Raw genomic sequence first — 27,843 nt, 5'->3', positions numbered from 1 at the left:
AAGTGTACATATAGATGTAAGATGGAAATAATAAAGTAGTCTGTTTTTAGTTAGGAAACAACTCGTGTTTCTTTTGACGAGAAGAAAGAAATCCCTTCGTTTGGAAGGAGCTCGTTTTCCACAAGGGAAAACGAGAGCTAAAAAAAAAATTAAAAAAAAATCCCTACTTCGTGTAGGAAGAAATTTTCAGTAGTTGGAAAATTTAAACGCGGTTTCATTTAGGTGAATTTTCAGTTATCCAAAATTTTGTCTTAAAAATGCATGAAACGTCATGATCTGGTGTTATCCCGAATTTTTTTTATGTCAACTCTCTGACACTGTTTTTTTCCAAAAAATATTCAGATTACACCAGATCTCGATGTTTCATGCATTTCTAAAACATTTGGCATTAAGAAAAAATATTAGTTATGTGGTTTTTTTCTATGCAAATTTCTAAAATTACGCGGTTCCAAAGTCCCAAAATCGATTTTTGTCAAAATTTTGTTTCGAGATTGCACTAGATCTTGACGTTGCATGCATTTCCAAGACATTTGGCATTGAAAAAAAATCGATTTCGGAAATCTCAAAATTTGTTGAAGTCCCAAAGTCGACTTTTTAAATAATTTTGTTTAAGATTACACCGGATCTGAACTTTTCATGCAAAAAAATTGGCATCAACATTTCTTTAGTTTTGCGGTTTTTACGCGGATTTCCGAAGTTACGCGGTACGTCTTCCCAGTGTAAAAAGAGACCTCAGTGTAGTTGTGTGACCCAAGGCATTCGCCATGGAGGGTGCCTTGGGCCAAATGTCAACAAATTTTCAAGTTCAATTTTAATGTAGAAATTACAAAACAATCTGTTTACAAAAAAATCACAATGAAGGTAAAAAATTAAATGAAAAGGGAAAAATGGCCTAAGGCTGCCAACCTCCCCTATATATTCTGAAAAGGATAAAAAAAGAAAAATTCTTGGAAATGTTATAGAATCGATATGTACATGGTTTACTAATTATCATCCAACTATATATTTCGATCGAATGTGAAATCTGATTTTTTATAAAAAAAAAACTCAAGCTCGATCGAAATGCAGAATGCAAATTCCACATTCCATCGAATTATTCCGATTCAATCGAATCCTTTCCATTAGTTACTTTCCATTAGCTACTCGACTGATGACGGTGCTGATGAGCGTTTACATAACAACATCCAACCCATCTCTATGACGTGATATATTTGATATTTCAGTTACATTCTCATTAGTTCAGTTCTGCAATATTCTTTATTTAAATATGTAATATATTACATCCATTTCATGTTCTGTAATTTAATACTTGATCATTTTGCTCCGTTAAAAAATCACTTCTTCAATGCCTTGTAGATCAAAACCAGGCCTAGACCGATTACTAAAGCCGAACCTGCAATGATGGCCATTCGTTGGCATCTGAAATTATATGTTATGAGATTTATATATAAGTTCATGTGGTATCAATCCATCTAATCTAGTTGCAACTAGCAGAGAACGCAGATAAGCACATTGCAATATATACTTTAGGATGATTATGCACATGTCGCAAAATGTGTTGTTCATATATAAGGCGTTAGGGAATATCGGATGATTGGATGTTTATCAAATAGGTATGTATTTGAAAACTGAACATTTATTATTCAAGCACCGGAAAATAAACTATTTAGAATAATCCAAAAACGATAACTGTTGTATATACCTAAGCATGTCAGTTCTTCAATTATCATAAGAAGCTTTGCACGATTATTATTGTTATTTATACAGAAACTGCCAAGAATCATTGAGCTTGAGAAATTGAATACTTTCAATTAACCAAACAACTTAGACTTCAAGGAACTAAACCAGGATCCAGATGGTGATGATGAGTCAGTACTGAGTTGGAAAATAAAAATAAAGTTTACACTCTGTCATTACAAGTAAAGCACTTCAATAACAACAAAAAAAATTATAACAAGCCAGTCATTTAAAAATGTTTTATGATTGAAATTCTCATTCGAATATCTCATTTGAAAAGCAATGATCGCATTTAGACTTGAAAAATTAATCTTAAGTTTTGATTCTATGTAATTAAGCTTTATCGTTTTGCGTGCAACTTGCATATTACATTATGTGTAAGAGAAAACATAAATTGAAATGAATAACTTACTCAGGCATAGCCGGTTTCTTTTTCCGCTCAGCTTCAATGATCTCACCAATAAGATATTGTTTCATTTGTTTCCTTAAATTTGAACAAAATATGATGCACATGAATCACGAGTAATGCATTTTAAAGGCGAACTCACTTTGCATCTGTACTGTGGCCAACATCATTGAATTCATTCGTCGCATCTTTGCCAGCGGATTCGAATAATACCTCCTCTCCGCCAGGATGCTATGAAGGATGGAAAATTTTAGTTATTGCTAAAAGTCAAGAATATTTAACGCTAAAAAAAGTTACCTCTGTTTGAAATTTGGTAACGTCGTACACCTTATCATCGATTACAAACCACAAATCCTGTTGGGTATTATGCTTCGCTACTTCGGCCAAGCTATATTGTTTAAGAGCAGCCATCACAAACAAAACTATGTTAACAGGATAAACAGTTAATGGATATCTAAGGATACTGAATGCTCTAAATTATCATATATATGCCTTCATATAAATAATAAGTTACAGTTATCAGGCAATGAACCGCCTCACACGAGATGAAATGTGCTCTGTCACCTTCTAACAATGATGCCAAATTAAATTTTGTAAATCGGTTTGTGAAAACACGCTTATTGAGAACTACAAAAAGTGAAACATACTATACACGGTTAAAATAAAGTACCCATTTATTTATTTTTTAATGTGGAACACATTTTTGTTTTCTATATAGGGATGCAAACTAGAAACTCAAGAAAAATACACGTAGAAATGTGGTCAGGTTTGGAACAATTACATCTCAGTCAATTTTGTATCAATTATTAATATCATGTCACCATTTGATTGGAAATATTTCTACGTTTGAATGTACATTGCCATGTATTTTTAATTGTATATCATTGAAATGTTGATTAATAGCTAGCAGTGTCCTATTTTGTCTGCAAAAAATCTCCGGCATACCGGATTTCCCTGCCATAGTCGACGGTTTTGAAGGAGTAAGCGATATATCGAAGGGAAAGCAGCGCTCTGATTGGTCAATCGTTGCAAAAGCGAATCTGTTGGAAGCACGCGAAGCTATAAATATAAGCAAAATTATAGCTAACGTTTCAGTCCTACACGTAGCTTGCTAGAGGTAGGTTGTTGCTACACAGCAAGACAAAAAGTGCCATAAAACGATTTGAAGCTTTAATTGCTATGCCCTGATCTTGTGTCATGAAAGATTGGATGAAATCCATGTTATGTCGTTTCGCCTGAGAAATTGACAACTACTCCACGGTAAATTTTTATTGCATAAGATTAATTTTTTATTTATATAAGATGAACTCGATTGATAATGAAAAAAAGTTTATCGCTTCAACCGAAATCGTAGAATGGTAGTAATGGTAGGGAAACGCTATAAAAATAACTTCGTGCATACAACACTTGAACACAAGCTTGGTGAAAAGAAGCTTAAATATCGATATCTGTATCGCAAGCATGTACAAACATATAATTGCATACATTTGGGCTATTGATGTAATTTCGTCCGATACAAAACAAATACAAATCATGACAAATATAGTCTATATTCTGGGTTCGCGTGTTCGGTGTTGGTTCACAATAAAGACTAAGCAGACTCTCGTGCATTTGCTAATTCAAAAGTGTGACGATTGATTGAAAATGTTGATCATTAGAAATTTTGGTTGCCTTGTTCCACATCAATGGCTCGAACAACCCCATGGGGCTGATCCTTGTAGTTTTTGTAATAAAATTTTTATTCTGGCCTTTTTGCGTAAAAGCTTTACGTGGCCGATTGGCTTACATTTTTGTTACTTAAATTTTTTTTGCTATTGGATCTCGTTGTCACCCTTTTTCTAGGGGGAGATGAGTTTCCATTTCCATCCAACGAGGATCGAGGGTCACTTCGTCCGCGGCTCATCACATCATCCATTGCTTCATCGTCGGTGTTGTGTGTGATTTCCGTTTTCATTTCGTTGTCCTTGTTGATCGCAGTCTTGGGCTCGTTGAGAGTTGCTGTAGATGCGCCTTGTTGTACATTGGTTGCAGTTGCTGGTTGGTTGGAGGCAAACCCTGTCAGGTTGGAGCGAAATCAGTCTTCAGTTCAGCGACGCCATCGCACGGCATCACATTCAACATATCATGTCAATTGTATGGGTTCGCAGTGCTGCTATTTTGGCGCGCACGAATTTTACATTTCTCTCCCCCACTTCTAAGTACGAGATTCGATGTGGACTCGCCTGAGGGTGCCATACTCACAAAAAGATGTTGCCAATGATTTGTTCGGGAAATGTGAGAGCTGGATCTCTTGTTAATATGATGTCTTTGTTGGAGGGTAAGTTAACTGCAGCTGGTGTACTTTGTTCTATAGGGGATACTGATGGTTTCGTTGAAGGGGATGCTTCATTATTGTTGGTGGCTGTCACAGGTGTACTGGGGTTGCTTGGGGTTGGTGTGAAGCAAGCACCGTTGTCCTTTGGCAATATTGGCATGTGGCCATCTGATTGTCATAGGTAACAAGTGATTTGCACGGAATTCTTGTATCTTGACCGAAAGTCACATGAAAATGTATAGGCCTCTTCAAGTGCATGCGTAACAAACGTAAGCCATTTAGAATGCTGGGGAAAAAATTCTTCCACTTTTCTTTTTCGATAGAGAATCTCCGTATTGGGACATAGTTTTGCGAATATTTGAATCGGTGACGCTTGAGGGAAGATCATGCACGCGCACTTCTATAGTACTATCATCAATATATACTGGAATGTTGTACTTAATGTTCTCGTGCTCCGTGCAGCAAACCATCATGTTCTCGTATCGAAGGTCGAATTTTGCACTGCCTGAAGTCAACAACATTTGTATTCTTTCGTGTCGGCGGTAGCTTTTGTTCGTTTGGTTCACTCATTTCGAGGTCGTTCTATTGTTCACTACACAATACTGTACTTGGATTCTTCCGTCCCGAACATAAATGGTTTTGTTATATCGACTGACTTGGATGAGATGTGAAAGCGAACTGTGAAAGTACCCATGAATATAAATCTCGTCATTTCATTAAAATGATATTATTTTTTAATAATGACACTTTTAATGATCGTGTAAGGTCCGCTATTTAATGGGTAAAGTCTTTTCTCAATAAAGTAAAGCAAATATGTGTCATAAATTGAGTGGTTCACGCAGAGAAATAGGGAACATTAGATTGTAATATATTGAGTCTTCAAGTCAATTTCAAACAATTGCTCGAATCAAATACAACTATTTTTGAATTAAAATTTGAATCAGATAAAACTCTTTAAATCAAAATCTAGACTGTGTTTATTTTTTTCATTTACCAACAGAGTTGCCATTCATACAGAATTACCTGTAATGTATTGATTTGTATACGACCATGCGAATTTCATGCAGGATACAAATATAATACATATTGCCAAAACAATATATAGAATTGTACCTACTTCTCATCCTCCAACGTAATACAAAATCGAACCCGTTTTGTTAAAATATTTACTTGCTTCTGGTCTGCCGCCACTTTTTTTCGGGTGAAAATTACCAACACAATAAAAAGTAGTCTAGATGAACAACGTTGAGAAAAATAAATGGTTACCTTCCAACGTCGCTAAAAAAGTTAAATATATTATCAACGTAATCCAATAATTTATTGTGACGATTCATTTCCAAATATTATGACGAAATCAGGCATCCCTGCAAGCAGCTGATCGGTGTTGACAAGCGAGGGGGAACCAACTAGTAAAAAAACTTTTACATAACACAAGGGGTGTACCGATAGTAAACAGTTCGCGCAGTTCAATATAGGGGGAACTAGTGCATGACGAAATTTATTTTTATAAAAATTTACTCATAGCGTCATGTCTGTTAGTCTGTCTTAGCTTCCAATACTTTGATGTTGATTAAAATTGTTCGTCCTTGGTTAACATACCAGAGATTATTGATTCTAAAATATTTTCATTGAATCAAGCATTGGTACTAGTTTATTTTGTGATATTTAACAAAACTGCTTTCTTTTGCTTTTATCGGATAGGTAGACTATGAATGACGTATGTTCACAAAATGCAATCAATAATAAATAATAAAACGTGGTGCTATTGAGGGTGAAATTTATGAGAGACCAATTGCTTTCAACGAATTCTATAGCGCGTCCCGCCAAAGAACACTGGCAAGCTTCTTGGGATGAAGATGATCTGGGTCGGTGGATGCACTCAATTATTCCTAAAATATTGACAAAGGCATGGTTCAGGGGAATGTGATTAGGGGCTTCATTCGTGTGATGTGTTTAGATTAACTAATGGAGTGTTTAGATTAACTATTGAATACTAACATACTAATATGATATTCGAAATGTATTAGGTTTGAAGTACTATGTATTGTGGATGCCACGGCGAAGAAAAACGTATGCATATTGTCTATGAAATAAACGTATTTATGAAAATAAAAATAATAAATAAAAATTCAATTTACAATATTTAGTGAAAATTCTTTTTGAATAACTATTTATTGATTTTTTTTAAAATCCATCATTGAACTAATTTGCTTTGAATCAAATAACAATTGCATTTGATTCCAAGTGAAATGAAATACAGATGGAAATGAAATATTTTTGAATTCAAAGCAAACAAATAAACGCTGATTCAAAATTAAATATATTTGAATTCAAAGTGTAACAGATCGGCTGAAAAGTTCGTATCGTTTCTATGAGAAGGGCGCCACTAGAATTAAATTCATACCATTTTCAGTTAGTACCAACCTTCAAAAGATACGTGTATAAATTTGACAGCTGTCTGATTATTAGTTTGTGAGATATTGCATTTTGAGTGAAGCTACTTTTGTTATTGTGAAAAAAATGGAAAAAAAGGAATTTCGTGTGTTGATGAAACACTACTTTTTGATGAAAAAAAGTGCCGCCGATACCAAAAAATGGCTTGATGAGTGTTATCCACCCTAAAGATATCAAAGGAACGTGTTGGACATATTATTCACGAATATTTGGATATGAGAAAGCTTTGTGCAAAATGGGTGCCGCGTGAGCTCACAATCGATCAAAAACAACAACGAATTGATGATTCTGAGCAGTGTTTGGAGCTGTTATATCGAAATAAAACCGATTTTTTTTCGTCGATATATAACAATGGACGAAACATGGCTCCATCACTTCACTCCGGAGTCCAATCGACAGTCAGCTGAGTGGACTGCACGCGATGAACCGAACCCAAAGCGTGGAAAGACTCATCAATCGGCCGGTAAGGTTATGGCGTCTGTATTTTGGGATTCGCATGATATAATTTTCATCGACTACCTTGAAAAGGGAAAAACCATCAACAGTGACTATTATATAGCGTTATTAGAGCGTTTGAAGGACGAAATTTAAAGAAAAACGGCCTCATTTGAAGAAGAAAAAAGTTTTGTTTCATCAAGACAATGCACCGTGTCACAAGTCGATGAAAACCATGCTGAAATTGAACGAATTGGGCTTCGAATTGTTCCCTCATCCACCGTATTCTCCAGATTTGGCCCCCAGTGACTTTTTCCTGTTCTCAGACCTCAAGAGAATGCTCGCTGGTAAAAAATTTAGAAGCAATGAAGAGGTAATCGCTGAAACTTAGGTCTATTTTGAGGCAAAGGACGAATCGTACTACAAAAACGGTATCGAAAAGTTGGAAGATCGCTATAATCGCTGTATCGCCTCTGATGGCAATTATGTTGAATAATAAAAACGAATTTTGGCAAAAAATGGGTGTTTCTATTACACGATACGAACTTTTCAGCCGAACTGTTAATATATTTAAACCTACAATAATTTTTTCTGCGTGTACAACAACAAAACTCGTCGTTTTTAAGATAGCACATCTTTTGAAAAATGATGGCGAAAATTCAACCTCCTTCAATTTTTTTTTGTAATTCGTAGGTATCAACTGACTGACATAATTGAATGAATTATTTTTTGTAAAAATATCCACCAAATGTTGTAATATCTTTGAAAAACCTTTCCGCAATAGGTAATTTAATGTGATTAGTTATGTTGTTAGGTGGGCCAAAATATATAAAGTATTTTGGCCACTTCATATATTTTGGCCCACCTAACAAACTTTATGGATTTAACCGATGTTAAGTAACCCCTGTTACTCAAGTCATTGGCATCTTAGAGCTTAAGCAGTGTGCCTTAAACCCTGTTACCGACGACACGACCAGGCACTCTGAAGGAAATTCGGCTTGAAACATGTTCGTTAATGATTTACAATCAGTTACCATAAATTGAGCGATCCCTCGCTATTGACAAAAACAATCTGATCGAGCAACACTGTTTAGTTGCTACGAACAAGTTTCCAAGGAGTCCCAATATAAATAAACAAAGAGTTTGTCTCCAGAATTTTGCTACAGGTGGAACAAACTAGAGGGTCGGGTTCGGATTTCCCGTATCTAGTGCAGCGAACAATCTCCAAAAATTCAAATTGACTATCGGTTAAGGGACGATACGGTTAGATTTCATTTTGTTTGAACCACTGATCCATTCTGGTTCCGATCACTCATGAGGCTCGAAAACATACTCCGTTACACTGCTGATATCGAGGGAAACCGGAACGTGCACGATTATTACGAGCAATTATTACGATTACCTTAAAAATTATTTTATTAATACTGTATTATGTACTGTATTAATACTTAATTATATCACTGTCCTCTTCTTTGGTACTCCATACGGAGATATTTGATACGCCTGACAAAACAGCAATAGCTCGTAGACATCCAAAGAAAAACCATCGATGCTAATTTGTCAGCAAAATGTGGTATATGCATCACAAGAAAACACATAGAACTAATTAAACTAATGCATTGAAAAGCAATCGTTTAAGTGTATATGAAATAAAATGTGGAGCTGAGTCGATTACGGACATTTCATTTATTTATTATAAACGTATTATTGAATGAATAAGGTAAAATGTATTCATTCACAAAAATCAGGTAGCTGGAAAAGTATTCTGGGATAATAGTGCACCTCAGGCTATTCTCCAGTCGCCAGGTCCTCACCACCCAACGAAGAGAGGATCTGAGTTTTTAAAAGTTTCGACTAGTTTGCAGCACAACTTGGTAGATTGTACTTGTTGTTCGGCTTTCGAACGGGAACCTGAAATAAATAACTATTATAAAAAGCTGTCATTAATGCATATTTTATGAATACCTTACCTAGAATTGATAGTCATTTTTTCGCTAGCACAAACACATATCGGTACCATTTTAGATTTTTTTATTTTTCAACAGAACAACATTGGTAACTATTGTCGTTTTCGCTTGATGCAAAACCTAACCCAGTTTCCACTCTAACTGCTGTCAAACCGTTTGTTTAAAGCCAGTTTCGAACCTAGTTTTAACGTTGTGGAACTGGAAATCGAGTCAGTTTCGAACCTGGATTTTATATCAGGTTTGTTCAAACCCCCGTTGCTAAGTGCGAAAACAACACAGTTTCGTAAAAAATGTTTGTTTGATGAAACTACCCTGGGTCAGTTTCAGTTTTTTCAAGCGAAAACGACATATGGTTCTGTTATTCGAAATAAACAATTTTTTGCCCTTGCTGCCAGTTCCAATATTTTTTCAAGCTATTCAGTTTTGACATTACCAGTTACTGAGGGGTAGTTAAATTTGCGATACAGTTTTAATAGACGAGTGGCAGGTCGTGTCGTCGCTGTTACCCTATTTCTACCTAATTTTGGGTAATTCATAGCTCGACAATGAGCGGTTTCTTTTAAAAAATACTCGATTTTCAGTGTAGACGGTGAGTAATTTTTTCGAGCGTGTAAATGTGGGTGATTGTCAGCTGTTTTGTTATGATCTGTGGATATCATAGATTTTTATGTAAAGTTTGGTCGAATTTTTTTTTTTAAATTCAAGTAAAATATTGATAGCAAATAGAATTAAAATTAGCTAAAAAAAAGTTTCTCGTGAAAACTTTCCTTAGATCAATGAACACATGTTGATTGAAAGATGCCAATCGACCGTAAAAATAACATAACTCGACAATCGGACGATGAGGAAGAATTTTTCAAACCAACGTCAAAGTATAATATTTTTTATCACCGTGAACTTTAACTTTAAAACGGTTTTTGTTGTAGTTCCACGTTGGCAAAAATTTTCGGTATATCAAAAGAAAGCATACCAAAAAAATTATCATCCACAGAAGTCCCTAAATCAAATCAGCTTTCTGATCGTTACGGCGCCTCATCGTTTAGGTATATCCCACCACAGGAAACGGTAGAGTCTGACGACAGTAAAATTACAGACAGGACAACAGAAAATTGGAAACTTCTACAGGCTAGTGTAGTTTCTGCATTCAAACTGTAAGTATTTCTTTACCGACGCTTATCAATTGCTAAACAATTCCAACTTTTCAGCATCAATAATGAGAACCTGCCCCAAGGAAAACTAGGACTGGCTCTGCTATGTTTAGAGGCCGAATATAGAATAATAATATATCGAACCAAAACGGACATTCTGGCCACTCTGAACATTTATCCGTCTACAACACTGATGCTTAAAAATAGTTATTTCCAATTCCACAGCGAGGATGGATGTTTTTGGAGTGTCATTTTTGATCACATAATGGAACGTGATCAACTATTGAAGCAAATCAATGAAATTTGCACGATTGATCAAGACGACAAACCTGTACCAGCTTCGAGGACTATTCCATTTGTAGAACTACCGGACTCGGATACCGATAAAACAAAAGCAAGTTTAATCACCAGGATGGCCAGAGTAGGACAATCGATTTATCCACAAGATAAGCCTATGTCGACTACCGAAGTCAGCGATTCATCCGATACGGATGTTCGAATTGAAACCCTTCCCCGACCAAACATCTCGTCACACCGCCGAATCATTAATTCTGCAAAAAATTACCCCGTTGCAATCGGTATGCAAATGGTTCCGTCTTCCACAAATGCTCTTAACACTACTATGAGTGGTCAAAGCATGCTGGCGACAGCTGCCGACGTGAACATTAATATGTTTCTTACCGAAAATCGCATGCAAAATACTGAACTTAGAATGAACCTATCTAAGATTGAAACCAAGTTAGAACGAGTGCTTGACAGGATCGATCTACTAAATAATTTAGGTACAAAGGAAGCAAATCAAGTGATTGATAAAGACGAAGATATGCTGCAACTAGAGGAGAAGATATTAGAATTGAAAAGAGAAAATCATTCGTTGAAAGGAAGGATTCGAAGCTTGGAGACGGAAGCTGTTACTAGCAAAGAAAATATAAGGACCAAAAATCAACTACTGGAAACTGAAGTCGAATGTGAAAAATTAAAAGATGAGATAGAAAAATTACAAAACGACATTCAGGAAAGTCATGAGAACAATCAGTTGAGAAGTAATGAAATTGATAGGCTGAATCAGGAACTTTTGGGTAGAAATGAAATCATAGAGAAGACCGCTAAGGATTTAAAAGTGCTCGAGGAACAAATAAAAGCGCATCAGAGTACAGAAAACTCTTTAAATGATGCAAATAAGTTACTGACGAATGAATTAGACTGCTTACAACAAACTATCGCCAGTATGGAGCAGAAATTAGTAGAACAAACAAAAGAATTGAAAACGAACGATAGTACAGTACTGGGCGACATGGTAAAAGAAATAATGAACAGCTGTTTCCAACGAATATCGGATCAAATTGATGACGCAAGTGTTTTGAAGATCGTTGGACAAGCAATTAAACAAGAAACGAAATCTGTACTTCAAAAACAGAAATAGAACTTGTTCAGCGATTAGATCTAGTTGCTCTTACTCTCAAATATTGCTGGCAACTTAGACGAATACTTACATGATTTTATAGCTTTGAAGCAAAAAAAAAAGAATCGTGATTGAAAAAATAAAATTTGCAAAACATTACAATTGAATAGTGCGACGCTTTGTGAGAGAAGAACAAAATTTATTTTCAGATGTTGATTGTGTAAGCGAAATTCCTGCTTTTAATATTTATGGAATCCGGGGTCCAGTATAGACGAAGTTGGTTTGATTGGCCAGTAACTGCTATGAGTAAGGTGAATGCCAGCAAACCGAAGAATATTGAAAAACTAAAAGATAATATCACAGCGGAAATTGCTGCTATAAAAACCCGAAATAGGTTCAAAAACATCACAGAATGCCCAAAATAAGTTTATGAAATTCAGTTGAGTCATCTCTGAGATTTTGTTTTTTTTATTACAATTATAGAGGTTTCAGCTTACCTTTCGATTTCCAACCATGCACACAGGGTCGAAGGTTTTTCTGGTCCGAAGTGTTGAATGACTTTAAGGTTGAAACCTTTGTAATCGAAAACAAAAAAACAACACCATTTGTTTCAATTTCGTCATTTTTAGAAACAAAGGATTACCTATTTATATTTGTTTGATATTTGAGATATTTGTACGACTTGTTGGGAGTATCGTATGCTCATTTGATAGTTTTTCCAATGTTTAATAAGTTTTAGAGGTATTCATACTTCCTTTTCTAAGTTATCGTTCTACTCCATGTTCACGTGTTCGTCAAATCCTAAAGGGTCCCTATCATTATCACTTTTTTTTGCAGCCATGTTTTTGAATATTCCACATTTCGAGGATATAACAAAATGAATTTGATTTTCTGATGGCAAGAGATTTTCGAAAGACTTCAACTGATCAGAAACTTCTTATGCTCGAGCTTTTGGGTTAACGATAAGCTTTGGAAAAAATAGTTCTGTATTATCCCACCGTATGATATAACATACGTTCAAATTTTAAAACAATTTCTTATTGTTTAACATACATTTTTGGAATTTAGCTACAGAAATTCTAGTTTGAATTTTTGGCAATGGTTTATCAAAAGATGGAAGTTTTACCTTTTGGTTTCGAACATAAGATTCACACGAGCTTCCTTTATGTTCCCAGTCCACAAGAAAGTCGATAAAAAGGATATAAACAACTACCGCGGTATCATTTCCCTCAGCGCTATACCAAAGCTGTTCGAAAAGGTTATACTGACACCAATTTTCAATCACTGCAAGCAATATATCGTCGATACTCAACACGGTTTCATGCCTAATCGCTCAACAACCACAAACTTACTATCGTTTTTGTCTTATGTGTTTGATGCAATGTCTAACGGTTTACAAACGGACGTTATCTACACAGATCTTTCTTCCCCTTTCGATATAATCAATCACGACATCACGGTTGCTAAGTTGGACAGACTTGGATTCAGTTCGAACATTCATCGTTGGTTGCAGTCGTATCTTAGGAATCGTTGTTTAGCAGTTAAAATTGACGATCATACTTCCGGAGAGTTCCTCGCATCATCCGGAATACCACAGGGAAGTCATCTAGGACCGTTAATATTTTTACTGTGCTTCAATGATGTCAATTTTGCCTTGGAAGGTCTTCGCTTATCGTTTGCTGATGATGTCAAGATCTATCACATCGTCCGCAACTTAGAAGACGCAGCCTTTCTCCATCGGCAATTTTTTTTTTTTTTTGTTTCGATTATAGAGGTTTTAACCTTAAGGTCATTCGCCTCTTCGGGCCAGAAAAATTTTCTGACCCTATGTGCGGGGTTGGGAATCGAACCCAGGTGGGCTGCGTGAAAGGCATCGACTTACCCATCACGCTATACCCGTCCCCCCACGGCAATTGTTAATCTTCGCAGATTGCTGTAAAGTTAACCGTATGATTGTAAATCCCGACAAGTGCTCTGCCATTACTTTTACGAGGAGAAAAATGCCATTGCATGTCGAATACTTTCTGGATGGATTCTTGATTGGAAGATCGACTAGCGTTAAGGATCTTGGCGTCCATCTCGATGAACAACTTACATTCAAGCATCACATCAGTTACATTATATCTAAAGCTTCCCGTAGCTTAGGATTCTTAATGAAAATAACTAAGTACTTTACAGACATACACTGTCTAAAATCGCTTTACTGCTCGCTTGTTCGTTCAACTCTCGAATATTGCTCGGCAGTTTGGAACCCATGCTACCTGAACGGTGCTCATAGAATTGAGAGAATACAGCGCAGATTTGTTCGCTTCGCTCTTCGCCGATTGCTGTGGACCGATCCTCATCAACTACCTAGTTATGAAAGTCGTGGGTTATTAATGGGTCTCGACACATTACAAGTGCGACGAGAATTATCACGCGCTTTGATAATAGCAGATATATTCAACAGTAGGATCGACTGTCCCGTTTTGCTCAACGAAATTAATATTAACGTGCGACCCAGAGCTCTCCGCAACAGTGCTTTTCTTCGACTTCCTATACGACGTACCAACTATGGCGAAACGGTTCTATTATTGGTTTACAGAGATCGTTAAACCGTGTTTCATCTGGGTATGATTTTAATGTGTCACGAAGCAGAATACGTATAAATTTTCTGAATATTATTAGGAATTATCATTAGGACCAAATTGTGTCTGTTGATTGTAAATAAATAAATAAATGAATATGTTGCATACTTTTCCTTGGTCATTTGTGTGTACTTTGCAAGGTTATAATACACATAAAACGTTGACACTTGAAAACAATTTTAATATACAAAGAAATTAGAAGTGTAAACTATCAACTAGTGCTCTAGTAAAGCCGCTAGGTATTAAACTTCTAAAGTAAACATGTATTAAAATATAGAAAGTTAGTATGCTATATCATACGCTAGGATATAATGGGTTAAGCATTAAAAATCGAATAATGCACCGTACCACAAGTCGATCGTTACGATGGGTAAATTACATGAATTGAAATTCGAATTACTAAAGCATCCACCATATTCACCTGATTCATCCCTACGCAACTGTTTTCTGTTCTTCATTTAAAAAAAGCTGGCTGAAAAAGAGATTTCCATCGAATGATGAGGTAATCAATGGGTTTGAAGCGTTTGAAGAGACTAAGAAGGATTCGTTATATAAAAACGGTGTAGAAATGTTGGAGCACCGTCGAAACAATTGCATTGCCCTGCAAGAAGAATACAATGATGAATAAAATCTAAATTCGAAAAAAAGGTTTGTTTTTGTTGGGATTTTTTGGACCGACGTGTTATTTAACCCGCTTCATCTGTTATAAATCCGCTTTATCTGTTATAAAAATGGGTTTTCTTCGTAAAGTGATTCAAATAAACAATTCTATGGGAGATTGTTTGCATGCTCTAGTTCAGCCTCTGAGGTGTATTTTTCATCAATTTGTACAACCGCAATTCAAAGCGTTTAACTTTTTGCCTTTCTCATATAGAAAGGCTATGTGATCACTAAAATCGACTTTTCAACCGAGGCCTGGAAGGTCGAATGTCATATACCATTCGATTCAGTTCGACGAACTGAGGAAATGTCTGTATGACAAATATTGTCACTCTGTTTTCTCTAAGATGGCAGAGTCGATTTTCACAAACATAGATTCAAATAAAAGTTCTTATAATCCCTTATTAGATTCCCGAATTTTATTTAGATCCGACTACCAGTTCCGGAAATACAGGATGATATGCAACAAACAAGTGAAAATAATATCTGTTTTCTTCGAAACCGATTTTTACAAACTTGAATGCAAATGAAAGGCTTTATGATATCATACAAATTTCCTGAATTTCAATTAAATTTGGTTGACTGAATTTCGCAGGTAATTTTTTTAATTTAAATTATGCAACTACGTAAAGTTTAAACAAAACCCTCCCTCTCCCTCGTAGACAAACGTGCACCCCTATTCTTTCGATCAAATCGGATAATGTCGATCGAATGTAAAATTTTGCATTCTGTAATCCGATCAAATGATAATTTTGTATGGAAAACTCGAACACGATCGAGATACAGAATGCAAAATTTCACATTCGATGGAAATAATCCGACTCGGAACGAAATTTAGAATCGGGGCGGTAGACTTTTATGAAACCTTTTCTCTCTCCCCAGAGAGTCTACGTGATTTATGAATGACGCCTTATGAATTCAATTTGAATTGCTTGACTGTTTTGCATACTTTCGTTCTACACATAATTGTCCCATATATAGGAAATGCAACAGAATATGGGACAATAACGTGTAGGATGGCGGTATAATACTCCCTGAACTTATTGAGAGATTACAAATTCAGTGAATAAAATGAAGTCACCAACAATGAAACGTCAACAATAACTTCTCTACATAATACTTTAATGTAGGTTCTAAAATATTGTCATCTTGCGCTTGTCGCTTCGCAATTGTTGTTCTCTACTGATTGTATGTTCTGTGGCTTTGATTTGTGAAATTTCCGATCGTTTGTCTTCTATCTGTTTTCTTATATTCGAATGAATTTGTGATCCAGGCTGATGTCGCGTTAGGGAATGTTTCAATTTTCCGATATCTGTTTCCAGTCGACGGCTATGCTCTGACAGTTTTAAACTAGCAATATTTAGATTTTTCGAAGAACAACTCGGTAGATCAAATTTGTTTTGTTGTGTAACTTGTTTCTGGCCATCCGGAACGGATACATTATCTCCGTTGCCCAAAATTTCGCTATTAATAAAACTGAACACGTCATTCCTTGGTTCTTTTTTTGCATACCTACTCGCGTCTCGTTTTTCTTGTATTCTCTTCTGTCGCATAAGCTTTTTCTCGACGCTAAACAGGTCGCTATCACCTTTTGCCTGTTCACGAAGTTGCATACAATAATCCAAAGATCTTCCCTGGGGCAAAACCTGTGCACTAACGGGTAAAACGATACCTTCTCCTTTACTGCCTAATCCAGTACCCACTACGTAACCCATCTTCATCATTATTTTGGATCCGATTCCTTTTGTATGTTTCTCCCATTCACCCAAACGCTGTGACGCGACTGGATTAAGAAGACTTTTTTGAATTATTTCCATGTTTCTAAATGCAGAAACATCATCCTCTGCCTCGCTACCGGACGAATCGTCCTCGGATTCTGAATGTAGCGACTCTGTATCATCTAAAGGCAAAATATCTTCAAAAGGTAGTTCCATTTCGCGTTTGTTTTCCTCTAGTAATATCCTACAAGTTTTCTCTTGGAAATCAGCACTACTTATGGTACCTTTACTCCACAAGCGATTTTTCTGTTTAGCCAATACTCTACCCCCCTTTTTACGAAGTAATTCAAATCGTGGCTCGCGATAATCTTTTAATTCATTGAATGGTACATTCTCACCGTGTGAAAAGCGACACTTTCCATTTTCGAATTTGCATTTATCTTCGAGATAATAAGAACAAGGAATCATCTCCTGGTGGGTTGGATTTATAAATAGCACTTTAACCATCAGGTTATCCTCATCAGATGTATCCAAACTGCAAATCAGTGCGTTATGATGAGCAACCGATCCCCAGCGGTGTATATGAGGTGCAGAACATTTACTTCCAACTATATCCTGGAGTATATTGGCTTTAGGATTTTCTTGTTCGGTGATCGGTCTCTCACCGGTTTCAAGTTCATTTATTTCCGACATGAACAAAGCGAATTCATCATCTATGTCATTGCTATCCGTGTCTATCGGCTTATGTTCATGTTCCAATGTTTCACGGGTAAGTTTTAGTAGCTCATTTAGATCATCTTTGAGTTTGATTAGATCCATTTTTTCGTTCTGGTCTACGGTTATTGCCAGAGCTTTTTCCACATTTACAAGCTATTTGTGATAATAGAGACATAATTGCTTGAAAAATACATTTGCATGAGTATCACAAACCTGCTCTGTATACATCTCAAGCGACTCGTGCAATTCTTTCACAGTACTCATTTTTACTTAATATTCTGTAACTGTACTCGATCGATCCTGAACTATGCAAAATATACCCTATCTTCTAATTGTGGTACTATTTGTTAGTCATTTAATTCAGTATTACTGCATAAATCTCAATATTTGTTTACAATCACAATAAAATTTATTACACATTAATTTGCTTATAATCACAGTAAAATAAAATATACTCAAGAAATAAAGTATACCGCTAAAATAAAACAATCATGCACGCAGAGAAATTGGGCTTGTTTAAAATAACAAATCAGTTAGTAGATTTTTAAATCTGATTCCTGTTAATCTCAAGCTGGAATATGATTGTTTCAAAACATTTTCTCCCTTCACCATCAACAATGATCTCTGTTTACTGTGATTTATTTACATTAGTTCACATAGTCTTACCAAACGAAAAAAAAATGTTCCAGCTGATTTTATTGCTGAAACAAATTACTTATTTATTGCGTATAAAAAAAGTAGAGTTGATTTTATTGACAACATCAATGATTCAATTCTGCTGAACCTTTATGTTAAGAGAAAATTTCATTAATTTTATCTGTGGTCTTATTTGTGTAATGATACAACAAAGTTTATTGTTCAAATGAACCGTACCAGAGCTGTTTTTCAATCATGAATGTTACTTAATGTAATCTTTTACTTGTTGATGCTTTCTGCAAAATTGTGGAGAAATTGATGCGATTTCATGGCATTAAACGACCATTTTCAGTAGTAGTGTAACTTTTAACTTTGCAAAAATAAGGAAATAATAACCTTTTAACTGAAATCAGATTAAGAATTTTTGTTTTTGGCAATATTACAGAAAATGTAATTTCTGGTAACTTTGCTGAAAACCCATTTCAAAACTTATGTCGTTCATACTAGTTTTTTCAAATTCAACCTAAAGAAATGGTTTGTTCTACAAAACGTCAGAAAAGTTTCAGATAATTTTATATTAAGAATGGTGTTATTTCGAACTTAATTATTCCAATGCTAAGGCCTAAGAGAGTTCGTTCTAGCTTGAAAATACTTCTAATTTACATCGAAACTACGAAGAAATGGTTTGTATCCGATATTATCAAAGGTTTGTATAAATATGTATCTCTGATGTACGTAAGATTCGTGGACTACGTATTACCTTCACTTACCATTGTCAATGCAAATGAACAAACTTTTCGCATACAGTAAAATATGGTAAATGGCTTGGTGGATAGTTTCTTTCTCTTGTTCACTTCTGGGTGGCGTCATCTCACGGGAGATGACACCGATTGATGGCACAGCATCTTAGGCTATATTGCCAGTTAATTTTCATTTATAGTCCAATGGACTTCCTTTTCATTGGGCTACAAGTGAAAACCTCGCTGGGTGACAACATGGAGTCGCCAAAGTACAGATGAAAATCCTTTCTTTCTCGCGAAATACTTAAATTTTCAAGGCTCTAACACTTCACATCACTGCTCACTATTTGAGTGTTACACCTGAAGTGAGGATAGTTTCCGTCGGCTTGTTACCACGGAATCATAAAGCGGCCCATAACGTCACCGTCACGGAGCGTCTTGACGGACGGAGCGTGTGAACGTTCTAGTAGAGAGAGTATTAAACTAATTTTGACGGAAGCTGACGTTCCGGTGACGGTGACGGAAGAAGGCGGACCGTCTGAATCGTACATCATCTGGTAAACTTATCAGTTTACAGTTATCTGGTTTTATTTTCATATTCATTTTGGTATTCCTGTGGCACCCTAGGAATTCCGCTCCATATCGTTTTTGTCTATAATCTTTTATTTCGATAGTTTCTCGTCATGAAAATGAAATGAAGTCATGTGTTAGTAAGTTCGTTAAGTTATATAATGTAAGGATGCGCATTTAACACTATATTGCCCATCAAAGACACTATATGTACACAATGGAAGGATTGCTTGAAATTATGTGCTCTTTTTTTATTCTTTATTTAACGGTGTATGCACTAAGACACACTGCACTAGCTTTTAGTTACTTTGTCACAGTTTTTTTTCTTCCAATCATTTGACTGCTTTTGAGCAATTTAGGTCTATACTAAGTTTTGTGCCTTCTAGTGAGCACGCATCCAGGGAACAAGAACTACATGTATTTCATAAAGAAATACAAGGTGTTGTTGTATGAAATGATCCACGTGAACCGCTCTCTTCCAGAAACACACATCTCACACTTTCAGTTAAAAGGTGATATCTGTGTCAAAGTTGGAGAAATTTAGGTACATTCAAACCTTTCCCGATTTGAGCGTGTATTTACACCTGATTAAACAGTTTCGCCGTCATTGCAACTTGTGAACACTAGTACCGATACCGAACCGGATCGGAAAGGTTTGAGAGTTCCTTAACGGTTCATAAAATGTCAATTTACTCCTATTCCTGATAACACTAGTCCTCCTTTTTGAATTAAATTCATCAAGTTCAGGACGAATATGATATATTAACATTCATCCCAACTAGATCAAGATAATTCAAATTGGTGACCAATTCCAGGCATAAGAATGCTCGAAACCACCTAATGACCTATTGTCAATTTCAAGCAGTATTAGTCCTGTCCACTCCGAGATCGATCCAGATAACATAATAATTTTCATCTTTTTATTTTTATAAGCGAACGATCGATCCATCTCGGTATGGTCCGACTTTGTCAATACGAAGTGTACATTGTCTCCCACCCCCATCCGCCAAAGGGGGGTACGCGCTCATCATCCAAAGCCTAGGGACAAATTTCATTCAACTCATTTTATAATGTAATCTAATTCAATAACTATACAACGAAATTTTAATGAATCTCATACCAAATATAAATAATAATACCAAAAGAACCTATCATTCTTTTTTAAGACGATTTAAAATCATAAGGTCCCATTTAAACGAATAGCCAATGTTTAGTTCATCGAATGGTCAAATTTATCCTAGCCTATTTTTCTATTCAACACAAATGTTTCTTACTGGCAATTGATCAATGTTACTATGGTTACATTAGCTTTGTAGTGATATCTCTATGGAAACACACTCAACAAAAAGCAAACATACAGCGCGTCACAAGTCCATCTTCACTATTCTGCTTTGCCACTAGCTATGGATTTGAGATATCTATTTGATGATCTTAGCTGATATATTTGTAGCAGCAGCAGTGACAACTGTGATCTCGAACACAATATATTAAAGATAAAGCAAACCTTCGATTGACATGTGTTTTCATATTCAGGGCAGTTTAATTGGCAAAACAATTTCCCCGCTTGGGAGCTAGCTACGGGTTCGTGTCCCGTCTCTGTGGTAACATTTTCGCGGTTTTCAACACATAGTTGCATTCGCATGTTATTTTCCAATATGTTTTTCCCGTTAGATACTGATCAAATTTAGAACTAGCTCAAGACGGCTCTACGTTTTAACATGACTAACACAAATCGTTGAAAGTCAAACGTTCGAGATCACAATTGGCATATTGTCGCAAAACTGAAATGTAGTGGTGCTGCTTGTTTAGAGATGATACACGCTTAAAAATAGTTACTCAAAAATGAGTAAGATCTCACTCATCTACAGGAAAACTGGAACAACTCTAATTTAGAGTAACTCCGAAGTTACTCAAATTTGAGTTCTTCCACTGGAAACGATATTTGGGTAAAATCTACTCATTTACCAAGTAATACTTTATTTGTACATATACCAAATTTGCAAAACAAATTGCTCCTCTTCTGAGTGTATATTAAAATATTAAGTTGAGTGTATATTAAAATATTAAGTAATTGAACTCAATCACTCAGGCAAAAAATATACGGAATTTCATAATGATTTCGTATGATTTTTAGCCACAATAATATCGTAAGCGAATCATAAGACCGCCTTAGGAAATCCCGAAAATAGGAATTCCAATAAAATGCCTTATGAAAATCATACGAAAATTTTAGGAACATTGTGCGAAATTTCTATGATAAACATAACTTCTCTCATATATTGTGAAGTTTATGAGTTGGTCGTATGAAAACTACAATAGTGAAAGATAAGATGTATATTGCAGAGGTATATTTTTCATATTTATCTTATGAAATTATGATTTTGGTGATTTTTGATGCATCATAAGATTTGCCTTATGATTTTCACTACTCAATTTGCTTGAGTGATACTATATCAAGTGGTGGTCGCTTGGAGTAGTGTGTCAATCGCAAATTAACATACATGTCAGTTATGCTCAGGCACCAATCATACACTTATTCCTCATAAATGACATTTTAGCATATTCGGTTCCTTCTAAAGCACAACACGTAGTTTATCATTCCGGTTTTTGCAGACACAACACCGTTTGTGTTGAGCGACTCACCCTCGAAATACGCGATCTCACTAACAAAAAATACAACCTGTTGCTACAAATGGTTATTACAACTTTTAGACTGATCTTGCGAATAGTAACAAAAAACCGAGTTCTTGCGATAAACTCAAATTTAGAGTAGGAGTTACTCAATATCATTGATGATAACTACTCAATTTTTGACGTTTCCCTGTATCATTTGAAAATGAGTAACTAGTACTCAAACTCTGAGTAACTTTTTCTAAGCGTGTACTTTCAGCAAGACCTATCAAATCGGTAGGAAAATTTTTAATTACCTTTTCAACAATTTCTTATGAAAACGGGCAAATTCATTTGAAAGATCGTAGTAGAAGTTGAAGGAAAAGTTTTTACTCTGAGGTGGTAATGTTGATCTAAGTTAATTGTGTCTCGGCACGCTTTCAAATGGGAGTGCCTACGGTGAATACTTTGTTTAATCGAACTATTGCACCACCATCTCCAAACACAAGTCGGTCTCATCCTACTACACCGTCATTGCCTCATCGACCAAAAAGAAATATTCGTATTCCTACAAGGCTAAACGATTGTCAACTAAATATGTAATATTTTATATTAAAGAAACGAGAAGATGTTCTGTGTTACCATAAGATACCTTAGCTTAATTTACAGTGTATTAATAACTATGTATTGGACGCCATTGTTAGTTTAGATCTCACTTGATATAGATCATTGTTCGCAATAAAAGTAAACTATTAAATAGATTGATTGTTTGATGTTCGAAAATATAACAAATTGTGCGAAATTTACTGTTTATTCAGAATAGAGCATTAAACTTGGTTTGATACCATTTTTCAAATGCCTGGAAATAACAAATAAAGTATCCAAAATAAAAAGTACTCGATCGCTATACATTCTAGTACTTGAAAAATCAACATTACACTGGTTTCTGTTTAAAAAAATTTTGATCCGAAAAAATCTAACCTTACCCAATTTCACACATTTCTGAAGATTTTTCATGTTTAATCCTAGTTTACACTAAAAAAAGTAGTGGTAGTTACTTTGAAATCGATTTTCTTCTACTAAAAAAAGTAGTGGTAGTTACTTTGAAATCGATTTTCTTCTACTCCGAGTGTACTTTCATTGCTGCTATCTATTTGTACTACTGCATAAACGATTAAAATGTTGCAAATCACTACAGCCGATATAAAAATTTCCGGAAGAATCCTCCTTTTCTTGGTTCCATTTTTCATTGGCGCTACTGGCAAATCAGCTTTGCGACAATGTGCCAACCGTTACACATCAGCTGCTTGCACATTCGAAATTACCGTTAAAATGATTAAAGAATCCAATTCGAGAGTCCTGTCTGTTAGTCTGTGATCTTATGACGTAGTGAAAGTACACTCAGAAAAATGTTATGGTACCAGTTACTATATCAGGGATCATTTTGACCATGCGAGTATAGTGGTTTTCAGCCGACAATTCAATCAGGTGATTTCAACAATGGTCAAGTTCATTTTTACTATATAAGGCTTCGCCTCTTGAGCAGTAATATTGAACAGTATATTGTCTGTATAACTATTACGAATATGATGGTTAGCGTAACCACGATTGCATTTTTTTACATTATTCTTTTTGTTATAACCAGAGCCATGGTATTTTTGACTTTTCACTTCTAGTTATCTCGAAACTCAAAATAATGGTTGATTCGACAATATTGAATGTCAGAAAAATATGCGCTAATGTTTAAAAGTTTAGTGAATTTAAAATCATACTAAGTACTAGAAAAATAAGAAAATTTGTTAATGATCTGTTTTATTTTCGAATCAAATTTTATAATATTTCCCATGTTGAAGTAACGTGTTACTGCTTGCGCGGAAGCATCGGAATGACATCGATCATCGTAGTAGTCATGTTGAGGTGTGGATAGACACGAACCGACGACACGACCAGGCACTCCGAACAAAAATTGGCAATGAAATTGTCTGTTAACGATTCATCGCCAGTTACCGCAAATATAGCGACGGTAATGATGTAGAATACGAATACAAAATTTAAAAAATGATGTAGAATACGGATACAAAAAAAAATAAATTTGTTCCCGATCGTCTGGATTGAATTCTTGAATGTATCGAGGCCAGCACGCGCCCTGATTCAAACATAGGTGTCACAATTCTCGTTCGGTAGAATGGCGCTCAAATTTCGGGAAGGTCCCGGTACGACGGTTATTCAGGGTAGAACGTGTACGATTGCTACGGCTTCAAAAGAGATAGACGCATCGATCGGCGTGATTCATTTCGACTATTTAGTCGTAATTAAGGGTTTCCTTCAGGAGCAGGAATTCCGCTTGAGTTCCCGGTTTGAATACGTTAACGCACAGAATCTATTTCATTAGCTCGTGCGCCTCGATGATCAGCTGATGCGATTCGCGATCAGTCATGATAACCAGATGTTTCGAATAGGGATTTTCCGCATATTTCTTCGCTTTTCTCGGCGAGCGAAATAAGACCCACGGATTAATGTATACCGAAGTATTTGGTCTGCAATGGACGGTAAAAAAGAGTTATTGTCCTTGGTAAATTGATGATTCATAGCTAGTACAAGCGAATATGCCCTGCTAGCAACTTTTTTCTAATTAATCCGCGCCCCGATTTTCTACCGCCAGTTCACCATGCGCTACGCACATCTAGTCAAATATCTGCTATATGTCTGCCTTTTCGGGGTGTCAATACTAAGCTCGTCCTATTTTTTTTGGTTCACAGAAATCCGCATTTCTTCTGGTTCACAGAAACAATTTGTTTTTGTTTTGAGATTATTTATATAGTACGTTCCATTGAAAAAAAAAACATTCGTAGCCATGGTTCTGGTAACTGTTATCTAAAGTCAACAGTTTTCGACTTTTGTTGCCAGTTTCAATAGATTTTCAAGCAACTTCGTTTTGACATTACCAGTTACTGAGGGGTAGTTAAATTTTCGATACAGTTTAGATAGACGAGTGGCAGGTCGTGTCGTCGCACGAACCGTCGATTACTGATACTCATTCCATTGCTAATGTTTTCCCAGTTCATATAGCAAGCCTGCAACGGGAATGGCGATATTTGACTCAGAGTCCTCATCAGGAAGAAATCCTCATGCTACGATGGCAGGTGTCGTCGGAAACGGTGCGTTTTCACGTCCGCTGGTCGACTTAAACCGTCTGGAACTGGGAACTGTCACTTCAGCTCATGTGGTGACATCAGTTCAATGCTGCATCACTCATTACGCCGTTGTCTGTGGAAAGGTTCATGATTGACGTAGAATCATTACTGGTTGCAGTTGCTGATCCAGGAATCTGGATCACTATCCGGTGAAGTATTTCTCGGAACAAGAATGAGCAGCTAGAACGAAATCAACAGCCGAGTCAAGAAGTAAACCTAAACACCTGTTAGATTACCGCACTGAGATATCTTGCTACTTCTCTCGTCATAAAGAGCTTATGTTGTTCCCCCGTGATCTATATTTTTTCGTATACAAGACGTCCATTTACATAACGGTTCGATTTGACTGAAAACAAGTTGAAAAGTTCCATTTCAACGACGGAAACGAGTATGACTAAAAAATTTACATTAATTACCTTCAAAACCAATGTAAATGAAAAATTATGCACAATCACAAAATACAATGCATCCATCACTTCAGTTATGTTATACGCAATTTTCAGTCATACTGAAACTTTGTTATGTCCAATAAAAAAATAGATGCGTTTATTGACAATTTGTATAATCAGCTTAAATAAAAGACATAGTCGATTGAAAAACACTATACGATCATGTAGTTACCACATGAATTCTGTTCATATGAACAATATGAATAGTGTTTTCAAACTTCACAATCTTCTAGCCAACTATATATGTACTCATGGTAACATTTGTACATTGTAAAGAAGAATATACTGATATGGTAGCAATAACTACTTCGCTTCTCAAGTTTATCATGAGCGATTTCACCTTCCTTGTGATGGTTATTTTATCTATTTGTTCTTAGTTTTGAGATGACAACCATTATTAGAATGACCATACCAGAAAAGTCATAAATACAAATAGTTTTCTCAAGTTATAGTCTTTGTTATCTAGTATTTTATACAATACAGATAGTGAATAATCTCATATCATGGCCGTTGTTGCTATTTAAGCATATAGTTGACATGACCATGACAAACAGGTTACGGCTACTATAGTATTTTTCTCAGTGTATGTATTCGGTTCAACACGACTTTCCTTTATACTTGGCAACACTGCCCATAAGCCCAGAAGGAACTTTTATTTCTGTATGAAATGTTCAAAACAACGAATGTAACAATGAGAAATTCTCTTTGTTTACTTTCTCTTTCGATTAATACGGTACTATTAGCAATCCTTCACTCCAATTATTTACCGATAATAATAACTAGTTATCATCTTTGAATCTGCACTGAAGAAATTACTGAAAAAAGCAGGAATATTCCGTAATAATCGAAACAGAAAGTTACCAAAGAGAATCTATCATTGTCATATTCGTCGTTTTATACATTTCATACAAATTTTTCTTATTGACTCGATTTGTTTACTTTTGTAAGATTCGACCTTCTTTGAAAAATAGCTGAGTTCATCATTACAGCCCTTACACGTTCATTTAAAATGACATTACTTTTGGGTAATGGCATTTTTAATAATCGCACGCAGCCAGAGATGCCAGATTTTTTCATAGGAAATCTGTATTACTCTGTATAAAAAATCTGTATTCATCTGTATTCACTAATAAAATTAACTTTTAACAATAAAATGACGTTAAAAGATGTTATTCCAACACATTATGGATGTAGAATGGTTGATTCAATGACTAATAACAGAAAGGTCAAATTCCACAAAAGTAATGTAATGCCAAGACTTTGCTTCTCGTCACTGCATTCATATACTAATAGATTGTTCATACGAATAAACTTTTTTTTGTTTCTTGGGAAATCCGTATTAAATTTAGAAAATCTGTATTAAATCTGTATTCTGTATGCGTATGTAAAAATCTGTATAAATGGCATCTCTGCACGCAGCCATCCTTTTGTTTGAAAAATACGTGGAATTAGGTAAACTTGTGGCGGCGTGCAGTTAAATACGTCAGCGTCAGAGTTGCCATATTAAAATTTATGTTTCAATTTGAAAAATCTGTGTTGCACATTCTCGATCATAATCTGTGAGAAACTTTTTGAAAATCTACCGTTTTGATGAAATATTCATAAAATCTGTGATATGCATATGTGACACAGAAACTCTAAAGCAAAATAGTAATAAAAATGTGATATTCAGCAAAAAAAATCGGTGAGTATGGTAACTCTGGTCAGCGTCCAAAGTTTCCAGATTTAAAGATTTGCTTGTAAATTTTCTGGTTTTTAAAAGAAGCTGCAAATATAAATTTTTCGCAACATTCGTCAACATTTACAAAATTTTTAAATCGCTGTGCCTTTTTTTATTTGCTCGCTCAACCGATTTTGTACATCATACTTTATAGAGCACTTGAAACCCGCAAACTTTTAATTCGCACATTTTTCAAACCTGTCTGAATATATGTATTTTTTACCTGGCATCTCTGCTGTCGTCAAATATATCACTCACTCTTCGCCACACACGGAGAAACAAAGAAACGCAATTTTTCGCTCCACTCTATTCCAAACCAAATTATCAGAAATTTTCAAT

At 35.5% G+C, this 27,843-nt stretch overlaps 3 protein-coding genes and 1 long non-coding RNA gene across 9 annotated transcripts; 1 reads left to right on the top strand and 3 right to left on the bottom strand.

The window, feature by feature from the left end:
• Positions 1–1,238: 1,238 nt before the first annotated feature.
• Positions 1,239–27,838, bottom strand: LOC131427444 (cytochrome b5-like). 6 transcript variants are annotated; one of them, XM_058590626.1, is made up of 5 exons: positions 27,728–27,749; positions 2,441–2,565; positions 2,286–2,374; positions 2,150–2,221; positions 1,239–1,419 (listed from the first exon to the last, which is right to left on the bottom strand). In XM_058590626.1, exons 1-5 carry the CDS (start codon positions 27,732–27,734, stop codon positions 1,335–1,337), a joined length of 378 nt encoding a protein of 125 aa, XP_058446609.1. In that variant the 5' UTR covers positions 27,735–27,749; the 3' UTR covers positions 1,239–1,334. The 6 variants fall into 6 exon arrangements, with proteins under 6 accessions (XP_058446609.1, XP_058446611.1, XP_058446610.1 ...); XM_058590628.1 differs by lacking the exon at positions 27,728–27,749 and adding an exon at positions 2,658–2,741 and having other exon boundaries at positions 2,441–2,606; XM_058590627.1 differs by lacking the exon at positions 27,728–27,749 and adding an exon at positions 2,658–2,734 and having other exon boundaries at positions 2,441–2,597.
• Positions 9,014–9,412, bottom strand: LOC131427446 (uncharacterized). The gene is made up of 2 exons (XR_009229271.1): positions 9,317–9,412; positions 9,014–9,257 (listed from the first exon to the last, which is right to left on the bottom strand). It is a non-coding gene; the product is annotated as an uncharacterized LOC131427446 (long non-coding RNA).
• LOC131427441 (uncharacterized) lies at positions 9,912–15,447 on the top strand. Its single transcript, XM_058590622.1, has 3 exons — positions 9,912–10,185; positions 10,240–10,464; positions 10,519–15,447. Exons 1-3 carry the CDS (start codon positions 10,112–10,114, stop codon positions 11,882–11,884), a joined length of 1,665 nt encoding a protein of 554 aa, XP_058446605.1. The 5' UTR covers positions 9,912–10,111; the 3' UTR covers positions 11,885–15,447.
• On the bottom strand, positions 16,256–17,988 carry LOC131427442 (zinc finger CCCH-type with G patch domain-containing protein). Its single transcript, XM_058590624.1, has 2 exons — positions 17,799–17,988; positions 16,256–17,738 (listed from the first exon to the last, which is right to left on the bottom strand). The coding sequence occupies exons 1-2, from the start codon at positions 17,847–17,849 to the stop codon at positions 16,284–16,286; spliced, it is 1,506 nt and encodes a 501-aa protein (XP_058446607.1). The 5' UTR covers positions 17,850–17,988; the 3' UTR covers positions 16,256–16,283.
• Positions 27,839–27,843: the final 5 nt, after the last annotated feature.

Source organism: Malaya genurostris, chromosome 2, assembly GCF_030247185.1.
Source record: "Malaya genurostris strain Urasoe2022 chromosome 2, Malgen_1.1, whole genome shotgun sequence".
NCBI classification, from domain to species: Eukaryota; Metazoa; Arthropoda; class Insecta; order Diptera; family Culicidae; genus Malaya; species Malaya genurostris.
Note: the sequence above shows the minus strand (reverse complement) of the source record. Positions and strands in the feature narration are given on the sequence as shown.

Bases quoted from the DNA above. Each gene is read 5' to 3' on its own strand.
- LOC131427441 (XM_058590622.1), top strand. From the start codon at position 10,112: ATGCCAATCGACCGTAAAAATAACATAACTCGACAATCGGACGATGAG. The intron at 10,186-10,239 runs GTATAATATTTT...TTTTTGTTGTAG, and splicing joins TTTTTCAAACCAACGTCAAA to TTCCACGTTGGCAAAAATTT. The intron at 10,465-10,518 runs GTAAGTATTTCT...CCAACTTTTCAG, and splicing joins GTAGTTTCTGCATTCAAACT to CATCAATAATGAGAACCTGC.
- LOC131427442 (XM_058590624.1), bottom strand. From the start codon at position 17,849: ATGAGTACTGTGAAAGAATTGCACGAGTCGCTTGAGATGTATACAGAG. The intron at 17,739-17,798 runs GTTTGTGATACT...TATCACAAATAG, and splicing joins TTGAGATGTATACAGAGCAG to CTTGTAAATGTGGAAAAAGC.
- LOC131427444 (XM_058590626.1), bottom strand. The intron at 2,222-2,285 runs GTGAGTTCGCCT...TTCAAATTTAAG, and splicing joins GGCCACAGTACAGATGCAAA to GAAACAAATGAAACAATATC. The intron at 1,420-2,149 runs GTAAGTTATTCA...ATATAATTTCAG, and splicing joins AAGAAACCGGCTATGCCTGA to ATGCCAACGAATGGCCATCA.